General features: G+C 40.6%; 1 protein-coding gene across 1 annotated transcript in view; it reads left to right on the forward strand.

Moving 5' to 3' along the window:
• The first annotated feature begins 2556 nt into the window (after positions 1-2556).
• drp2 (dystrophin related protein 2) overlaps positions 2557-10751 on the forward strand; it is a 76452-nt gene continuing 68257 nt past the window's right edge. The window contains exons 1-2 of the mRNA XM_023421616.2: positions 2557-2698; positions 7102-7276. Coding sequence (XP_023277384.1) covers positions 7230-7276 — 47 coding nt within the window. The 5' untranslated portion in view covers positions 2557-2698; positions 7102-7229. The remainder of the gene's footprint in view (positions 2699-7101; positions 7277-10751) is intronic.

A 10751-nucleotide genomic window follows, 5' to 3' on the forward strand; every position in this document is an offset into this window, starting at 1 on the left:
TGTGTGTGCGTGCGTGCGTGCGTGCGTGTGTTTTCCCCTTTCTCTTCTAACTGGTGGCTGTTGAGGGGCTGTGGGACAGCGGGACAGAGCAGCAAGGAGGCAGCGGTCCAACGTCCACTAACCCCCATCAGGCACAAAGCCAGGAGCTTGCTCCTGAAACAAGCCAGGACACACACACCCACACACACACACACACATCAACATGCATCCACACACACACATTTGCAGAAATGCATGAATTCACTTGCACCGGCTTGTATTCAGTTACCAGCAGTCAGCCTCCTGGCCACTGATACTCTGAGTCATTGTTGGCTTGGCATTTATTTGTTGACATTAAATCAGTGCTCGGCACATTCAGTGAAGCCCAGCCTCTGAGTTCTGGGCGTCCGTATCAACGCTTGCCAGTTCTTTTGGACAGTGCATAATGGCTTTATCGCTTCTGTCGAGTGTTGTAATTGTGGGTGTAAAAGCATTACAAATCGTTGTTGGCTTTAGCCTGCTCACAGAAGGATGTTAGCAATTACAGTACGGAATTAGTTCCATTTCAGTACCATCATTCCATCTGTCACATCTGATTTATATTTTTATTTGAATGCCTCATATCTGAGAATAAAATGCCCTTTAAGAAAACCTTTTGCCCCCTTTGACCAGACCTTTGCCCCACCCTAAATGTCTTGACTTTTTCAGTGGTGAACAGTTATTAGTGATCAGTGGTTGGAGGTTGAGAGCCCGCACAAGGGGTCCCAAGATAAAGATGATAATTAAGAAAATTAGAAATGAATTATGTTTTTAACATACAGATGATCTTTTTGCTTTTTTTCATGATATATTAGATATTTTCACTTCTTTACGTGTCTACAAATCCTTCAAATGAAGCAATCTAAAAGATGAAATTAAAAAATCAAAAACACACTCTAATTCCTCACAACTCATGCAAGGCCATACCCTGTGATGAGGGGTCACAAGCCAAAAGGTTCTTGAATCCATTGTGATCCATCTAGTTCCTATAGGTTCTCGGATCTCAATGGATGTTTCCCCACCAGTCTGTTCTGGACTTGGCAAAACTGCAATGTCATTGAACACAGCCTCTAAAAGATGAACTTGATTTGGAAACACTGTCTTTACAACAGACACCCAAAGGCCAAATACCAAACATCTTTCCTAAAGAATGTAAGCGCCTTAGTCAAGGTGTCTCTCTTATGCCTCTCAGGCCATGGCTTACTGAGGTTTATGTGACAGCTGAAAAATAATTGAAAATGAAATGTTGTTATAATGCGACTGATAACTACGCTACACTGCCATTTCAGCCAGGTCTCTCTTGACTTCTGGTAACACTTTATTTGGATAGTCCACCTACAGAGAGCTTACAGAATATTATTTAACAACAGGTTATTAACTGAGATTCAGCAATTCAGCTGTTTCGCTAACCCTCACCCCACCCCTAACCATGAAATGGTTTGCTACGTTTTAACCCCAAACTCACCGAGAAAAGGGTTAACAAATTGTTGGTTCGATATTTGTTAAAAGTTGGAATAGATAAGATAAACGTGTAACATAAAATGTCAACACGACTAAGAGTCTACAACCAGGCTGGTGGCTCTATGAGGCTTTGTTAAATGTTAAGGTCAGCATGCTAACATGCTCACACTGACAATGTTAATATACTGATGTTAACAGGTATAATGTTTAGCATTTCAGCATGTTAACATTTACTTTGAGGGGTAACAAAGTGATTACATTTGATCCTGAGCGGAGCGTGATTGACCCACAACATTTCATGACAATCCATCCAAAAGCTCTGGAAACATTCATCTTAAAAGTTAACTTCATTATGATGTCCGAATAAAAGTCAGGAGATATCAAAGTAGCCTGTTGAGGATTCATCCTCCGGGCACCACAGATACAAACATTTTACAACAGTCCATCCAGTATTCTTTGAGATATTTCAGTCTGGAACAAAGGGGTGTACTGACTGACCTATAGAGCCATGCTGGTGTGACTTCAAATCTAAACCCAGAAAACTGAAATTGAAAACTTTAGAATCACAAATGAGAAAAAATGAACTTTTATTTGCCCTTCATTTTAAAAACCTGTTAAAATAACCTTTCCTACCTCGTTATTTCTTCACTTCTTTCACTGCGCTGTGACTTTGACCCTTGCACTCCTTATTATTAGTTGTGTGTACTGTGTGAAAATACTGTAGGAATGCAATCTGCAGTAGAAATATAAAGATGTATTTTATTTCTATTTTTCTTGCACTGAATACAGTTCCCAAAACCACTAATGCAGCTTTTTTTTATGCATTGGTCAGAGTGCGTGTGTGGGTCGAAGAACATCAGGCAGATGGCCTTTTCTTCCCGCTGATCGTGGGGAGCGGGATGTGGGAAAGTAGGTGTGAGCAGGAATGTACGAGGACAGAGAAGTCTTTGACCAAGAGAGAAGTCTCTGCTTATTAGGTCACCCATCTCTCCCCATGTCTGTGTCTGTCTTCCCCTCTTCACCCTCCCCACCTCCATCTCTCTCCCCCCATTTGTTTCTTTTAACCTCCTCTGCATGTCCAACTTAACTCAGCATTCTCTGCAAAGCCAGCCAACAGACAGGGTAAATCATTTCAACAGTCATTTACCCGTAGTAACAGGTTTAACAACACAAGTCTGAGACTGGAGCCGTAACGGCGCAGGAAGCCTGCACTATTAAGGTAGGCACTGCACGTTGTGAAAGAATTGCATTTGTCGGCAGAGCTCCAGTAATGAGAGTAAATCCTAGCTATCTCATTGCTTCTCAGGGATATCTGTGCTACTGTCTTGATTCCTTCAGATTAATATCACCGTGTAGACATGGTGTAGCGGCACAGTGGCTTTGATCCTCTGATGCTTTATCGGCACAGTTGAACTGTCTTTTCTCTTTTGCTGTGAAATCCAGAAAAGCTTTGTGTGCTATCTTTTATCATCTTCAACTCCTTTGATTTAAAATTCACATTGTGTCTGAAAAATGTCCTTCCAGGTTGCCTTGGCTCGAGTGGTCAGAAAAAAATAAGAGCAGAACACAGACAAGAGGCAGATATTCTGTCTGTGCTGTGAACCATAATTGGTCAATTTTGAAAGTGTTAAGCTATTATTTCTGTAGGAAACAGTCATGAGTACATGGAGGTGAGAGCTGTAGCCATAGCAGCAAGATGAATATTGTCTGTGTCACTTTGTGGCATGTCAGTGAAATCTTTGCTGGTTTTTCCAGCATCTTTTGAAAACACGCAGTACACACGCTTGACTGAACAATGCCACATCCGATCAAGGCCGTAAATAATGCATGCTTAAAGCTTGACTCATGTTTCTGAAGTTCAAAGCGGGAGACAGACCCACCTAATGTCTCACACTGTGGACTGATACATGACTGCGTGATGCAGATATGTGCCTACAAGACAAGAGATAATAGAGACATCTGCGTGACATGATTTTTGGAGACATCGTTTCCCTTTTGTGATGGCTTTTAATGTGTTTTGCATCCAAAATGAGGACTGATTTTCTAAATATTTAAACAAGTTTATAAATACAATCTTCCAGGTGCAGTGATGTATGAGTCTGTGCATGTATGTGAAGTAGAAATCTGAGAGATAGTTGAGGAAGAAGACAGATTTGAGGTCACCAACAGGGCTGTCTGTCACTCAGTTCGCTCTTCACTCCAGAAACAAGTCTCTCTCAGAGCGATCTTTCACCCACGGGGGTATTGTCTTGGTGTTAGCAGTGGTGTGGTTGATGTTTGTCATTGTTCAACTTCACATTTTGGAGAGGCAGCTTTCCAAAGCAAACAAACATCCATGCTGCCATTCTGCTCTTAATCATCATTGTGTCATGAGTGGCTTCTGCTGCCTTGTTTGCATTCACTTCCATGTTTTATTCACAAACACAGAACTGTGGCATGAAGCAAATCTACACACGGAACACGGACGTGTTTATGTTATTATTTTTAGAGGTATTTGAGCTCAAGTGAGGAGCATGCAAAGTCACACGTGACCTCTGATTACCAGCGAAGGGAAAGAGACAACGAGATCAGCGGAGAGTGGGAGAGATGTGCAGGGGATTGCTGATTCATACAAGACGCACCTACACCAACGGGAGCTGTCTGAGGAAGAAAAGGCAGGGAAGGAAGTGGAGAGATAACGAGAGACAGGAGTGGGAACAAAATTGTGATGATTCATGTGAAACTGAAAAAAAGAAAAAACATCCAGCCAATCTGAGGTGATGTGGTCTGCAGAACAAACTAGAAAGGTGGAGAGAAGAATGAATATAGAAAGAGGAGGGAGAGGATGGTAAAGATAAAGAAAGGGGATGAGTGTGCTACAAGGAACTCTTTCCCTCCCTCTCACTGGTGAGTCGCCCACCCAGATGTTGACACTGCAAAAAAAAAAAGTTCCTTCTTCCTGGTTCATTTTGGACTCAATTCGTTTTAGATAAACCACCTGAGCTTGAGAGAGAGAAGTACTTGAAAGGAAGCGGTACGTAAGACACATTAACACAGAAAACTCTACACAACCCTTCATCAACCTTGACAAAAAGAAACCGAAAAATTCTTCCTCTTGATTCTTTGTTCCTTTCAGCACAAACATTGGACAACACGGTGTTTTAATTCTGAGCCTCTACCAAACAGCTGAGGTGTCCTTGAAGAATGAATCTCTACCAAATGGTAGAAATATCTATTTACTGTTTTTTTTAAGTTTGCTTTCAATAATCTGCATGAATTTTTCTCCATTAAGATAAAATAAAACACAATTTTAAGTTATGCATCTTTTTTATAGACAATGTGTAAAATTCCAGAAATGAATATACCATATATGTAAATATTAAGATTGATTGTTTGCTGTGTTTTAGGTGATTGGTCCTTTTTTTTAGTTTTTAGTTTTTAGATAAACCCTTGAGGCAGGAGTTGCGCTGCCCGCAGATCTTCAACAAATATTCAATGAAATGACATGAGATTTATCACACTAACAACAGTTTAAAAGCAGAGGACTTTGTATTCCATGGAAATGGAAAAAAAGAAAAATACAGATTTAACTGAAGACTATAAATGGACATTTCTAATGATGTGTAGAGTGTGTTTTTGAAGAATTATTACAAAGTCATCAAACTGTTTTGGGGATATTCATTTACATTATTCTGTTGGTTAAGCCCTCTAAAATTAGATCAGAAAATAGCACCAATGCATACTTCAACAGAGTAGTTGAAGAACAATTAATTTCAATCTCAAAATGTGGTCTATTTAAACCATTAAATGGTTCAGGATTTGTGTTTTAATAACTCTATATCTAAGTGAGTGTAATTTATGGCTGTGTATGTTGAACTAGTTGGATTTAGATGGATGGCTGTTGCTGCAAAGGTTAGAGGTTGTGCCCTTTTCCTGGATGGAAAAAAAAATATCGACCAGTTCAAAAAATGATGTGATAAGAGCCTTCTATCCAAACACAAGGGAAGTGCATGTGCGTGTGAGTGAGCGTGCGTGTGTGTGTGTGTTATAAGGCTGAGGGTGTTAGCTGAGAAACTCAGCTGCTGCTAAGGGAAAGGTTGTGAAATGAACAGAAAAGACAGGAAGTCTCTGACAGCCCAGTGGCCAAACACAAGATTTATCATGACCTGTGAACCTGGCAAAGCTTCTCCTGCCCTGAACGCCACTTTTTATGGTGTATATGTATGTTTGCTATACTGCTTGTGTGTCTGTGTGTGTGGGCTGCTTTTTTCTCTCTCAGCTCCATCAAGGGGTTTGCACCTCTTCAAGTCTAGCCTCACATGCCCCCTCACTCTTAAAGTCTGTGAAAAACAGGCTTTTTGTCTGCGTTTGTTTCCCTGAGTTTAATGGAATGGAATAATGGGATAAAACTGCTGGTGTCTCATGATTCAGTTTTCCAGCTTACACACAGGACAACCTTATTCAACGTGGCTCTCATTTGTTGGCTAGATTTTTTTTTGTTTTGTGTAGTGCCTCACATTTTTAGCTTGCACTGTGCTTTCTTTCACATGGTAGGTATACTCACTAGGCTGATAGAGGCAGGTAGCGGTATCTGTTTGCTCGTATATTGTTTTACCAGTCGTGATTGATTAATGCTCAGTCACTCCATGGCACTTGGGCTGGAGGTTGTGCCCTCAGCGGTCTATACATTTTCTAGTCTTACTCTAGATACATCTCGGACCTGGATCAGGGCTCGTCTTAAAGAGCTGATAAACCTACAATTTTGGTCAATATCATTTCTCTTTAAAGTAAAAAAAAATAGATTCCTTTATTTTTAAGGAAGCAAACACGAGTATGTCCTGTAGCTTTAATCATCTTAATATAAAATTAAGATACTCTCAGTTTAGGGTAAGTATCATAATCCAAATGAAATATATAAGTTGGCTCCTTCCATTTTCATGGCTGCACAACATGGCTGTTGAGCTCCTTTTGACCCTCCTTACTAATTTATTATACTATATCTAGTATGTAGCATGTGCTGCTTTCAGCCATCCATTCTAAGTGGTTGTCCGAAAACAGCCCTGCGACAAAAAAACAAAACAACCCTCAATGGGCTGTGTTGTGACAGGTACTGGAAAGATAATAAGTTTAAGAGATCCATGAGTTTAAAGGCTTATCAGACACCAAAGCACAACACAATGTTTCCAATACTATGTGGCTGCTTTGGAAAGTTATCACTGTGGCAATCATTTTTATCTATTTGTCACGATAATCCTGAATAAGAAACACAGCATTCATGTTAATAAGTAATATACCAGGAATGTGCACTAGCATGTATTTGAATGGCCTGTGGACTATCCTGCAGCATGACGCTGCGTTGCAGAAAAAGTTGGCCCTTTTTTTGCCAATGCCTTCTGCATTTGTAGCCCCTCTATTGTTAGACAGAGTTATCTTATTGAAATAATTGATTGAATAGTTTTTCACATGGGGATAATGTTGATTTGACTGTTGCCTAAGTGTCTATGAGTCTATTTTTTTTGGATACTGCTCCTGGGGTCATCAAAGCCAGAAATGTTCAATTTATTTATGTATTGATTATCAGTAGTAGACTGTACTCACTGGGGCTTATCTCACTATTCCTCTTTTTTGTCTTTGTGTGTTTAGCTGCGGGGCGGCCCTCGTGGCCGGGATGCCACTGTGTGCCGTGCCAGTCCACAGTGGATGGTGAGGGGCAGGAGGAGGGGACCGAGTGCCGGAGACTGAGAGGAGGTGGTCCACACCAAACAGGAGACATGAACCTCTGCTGGAACGAGATCAAACGCAAGTCCCATAACATCCGGTAAGAGGACTGTGTTCACTGGGAACAAGATGCTTAAAAAGCTGTACCAGTCTGTAACAGGAGGGAAGGATGTTTTTAGAGCCATGATGCTTTATGAAGAAAAGAGAGGCTGCACTGGAAAGGTTTGAGGTGATACAACTGCAGTCACCGCAGCAAAGCTGCTGATTGCATTTCTAAACTTACACTTTGTCTTTCTAAAACAAAAAAGTTGATTTATTTTATGACTTTGTCAGGGTACACTGGGTTTCATTGGGATCATTTTCCCAAGAAGACATTAGCTTCAGTTGTATCCAAACTGTTTGTTAGCTAACAGCTCGCTGTGCATCACTGTGATGCCCCAAACACATTCTTTTTTTTATTGAGAATCATTGAGTTTACTGAACATTTCTCAAGCTACAACTCCAGGCTGGGACAGATCAGCACACAAAAGCAAGTTTCCTGTGTCACAGTGACAACTCGGTGGTGAACAGCCCATCAGGAGCACCGGGATATTTCCTGGTGGCCTGTGGTTAATTTTATCCTGCACCGTGAACAGTCAACTTGTCCAACAACCAGCCTGGAGTAGAGTCGAATTCCTGGCCTGAATTATTGTTTCAGTCCGCCCCTGAACAAACCTGCTTTTTAACCCAGTTTCTGTCCACTGTTTGGACACACCCAGTTGATTGCACATGGATGTGTAATGGAACTAATAGGTGACTTTTTTGGGGTGAGTCTTATGGCTTTTGGCTTAACCAAAGTTGTCATTTTGTACAGACTCTTAATTGCTGGGAAATTAGTACTTTGCTAATTGAATAATAAGTGACTGTGGCAGTTGCTCTTTATGGTTGATCTGTTAGGGAACATTATGCATACGTTTATGACGAGCCAGTCACACAGGGGAATAGAGTCTAATGATGTGTCACATCTATATATACTGTCTCTGTGCTTCTTTGTTTTTCATTTCCCTCCTAATGATTCTTCCTGTTGCCATTCATGGTCAGTTTGCAGGCAATTAAAAATTATTGTCTAATAAAGTGCTGTCACACAATAATGCATATTTTAGTGCTCCTTCCAGTCAGCTTCTTAATTATTGATATAATATGGGTTAATACTGTCATTGCACAAGTTACACTCAAGAGGTTTGCCAGTGCAAAACAATTAGAAGGCATTCATGTTGTTCCTTGATGCTTAATTGGAAACTGTCCAGGCTTACCGCATCATTTCTGTTTCTTCAATTCAACTGGCATCCCGTTTAGACAATTGGCCCCTTAATTGCTTACTTGACCCTGATGTATCTAGGAAGAGGGAGGGGGAGCTTAAGGAAGGGTAGTTGTGAAATTGGTTAAGACAGTTTCCCTTGCAGTCCTGTGTAATGAGATCACTATGGATGGCCTGCAGTGGCTGTTTATACCCGAGCTGCACTCTGACTTCATCAGGCTGAAAGAGGAAGTGGGGGTGGGGGCAGGAAGGAGTCGATAGAGGGATAGAAAGAGAGAGAGAGAGAGAGAGAGAGAGAGAGAAGGAACAGACAGCTGGTATGAAATCATAATAGAACAGAGATGGGATGCAGGGAAATGGGAGGGGTAGAGGGAAAGAATATAAGCATGAATGAATGAGAAAGAGCTTCAGTGAAAAGCTGTCTAACCTTGAGGGTGAGTACTGTCCATAGGAAATGTCTGACTGCGTTTAATGCCAGCGGCTGGACAAGACCAGACGACTGGATCTGTAATAGCCCGTCTGGCATTGATTGGCAGGTGGTTGAGGCTCTGCTTCAATACAAGTCATGGCTGCTTCCTTCTATCCTTTAAAGTCTCTTGTACATTATTCCCTATAGTATACTGTACCTTGAACTGGAATAAAATTGCATTTTGGTACTAAATTATAAACAAGACTGCGACTCTTCAGCAGGAGTCAGCAAATAGGTTCAATTTTTTTTTCAGCATTATTCACTCAGGGGGGCTGTGGCAGCAGTTTAGAAACATAAGCCTATTCAATATGTCCGTTTAATTCTTTTAACACAATTTTATGAAACTTTGCTCTATTTTTGTTTTATCTGAGTGCAGACTTCATTTCCATTTTAGTAACCAAGAACCAAGGTCAATACTCAATGAACTCTGGAGAACATGAATGTCTGTAGAAAATGTTAAGGAAATCAATCGAATAGTTGCGATATTTCAGTCTGAGCCAAAGCCACACCGTTAGCGTGGCTAAAAGTATCAGGATGATGTGAAAGCACCTGTATGCTCCCATTTCTGAAAACACCCACAGAATTTAACAAATTAAGATAAACTGCAGAAATAGGATGATTAAAACTGTGCAACAAAATGTATTCTTTAAAAATGTACAGATGGCAGTGGTACAGAGAATTTATGATGCAGCGTCGCTCAGCTAGCTCAGCGCTGATAACAGAAGGTTAGGGGTTTGATCACTCATCCTGTATTGAAAATAGGCAAAATCATAACACCGTGAGCCACTCTACACACACTCACCAGCTGTGCTGCATGTGTTATTGACGACAAAACAGTACTTTGATGCCACTGGCAAAAAATGTAGACATGCTGTTCTTATTGCTGTACGCTTTGTGCTATATCAAGTTGTGGTATAATGTCTTGTGCAGGATTGAGATAATAGCCCCAAACAAGTGGACCACAGCAGTGTATTGTGCTGTGTCTATCGTAATCACCACTGAATGAATATATAAAAGAGACAGTTATTACCACAAGCATATTGCTGAGGCCATTCAGCCATCTGTAACTATTGTGTAAAGAAAATACAGTATGAGAGTGTGGGAGGTTTCAGTGAATTTCTCTTGCTCAGCAGAGACGGTCCGTATTTTGGAAAATTATGAGTTATTTTTTTAATGGTAATGTAATTCATTCAAAGGACAATCATCTTACATTCCTTCTTTATTCCTTCATTTGTGACCATTCACCTTGACTGAAGATGCCTTTAACACATTTGAAAAAGGGGAGAGTGAAGCTCATGACAACTTGGTTAACCCATGACTTGTCTGAGTAAAGCATCTCGTTAGACTGTGAAAAAGTGTGTGAAGCTCATGCACAGCTGTGATGCATTTCAAAGTATGAAGGAAAATGTGTTTTTAATCCAACAAACTCCTCTCTATCTGAAGCTATTACAGTTATGTGATAGTGTTTCAACAGCACAAATGGGACACATTGACATTGTGCATGCAATTTAGTGATTTGAGGTCAGCCAATTGGGCTGCACTTATCCATTTTTTATATTTTTAGCCATGATAGAGCCATAGCTTTAGTGATGGCAATCTCAGTCTGTCTACCACCTGAAATATCTCAACAGCTATCAATTAATTGCCATCAATTTTTGTACAGACATTCATGGTCTCCAGAGGACGTATCCTAATGACTTTTGAGATCCCCTGACACTTCCTCTAGTGCCACCATAAGGTTCACATTTATGGTTTTGACTCAAATGTCTCTTGATGTATTGCCAATAAATGTATGTATGTATATATATA

This window comes from Seriola lalandi, unplaced genomic scaffold (assembly GCF_002814215.2).
Source record: "Seriola lalandi dorsalis isolate HSWRI2012SDOR001 ecotype SW California unplaced genomic scaffold, Sedor1 jcf7180002054673, whole genome shotgun sequence".
Lineage (NCBI taxonomy): Eukaryota > Metazoa > Chordata > Actinopteri > Carangiformes > Carangidae > Seriola > Seriola lalandi.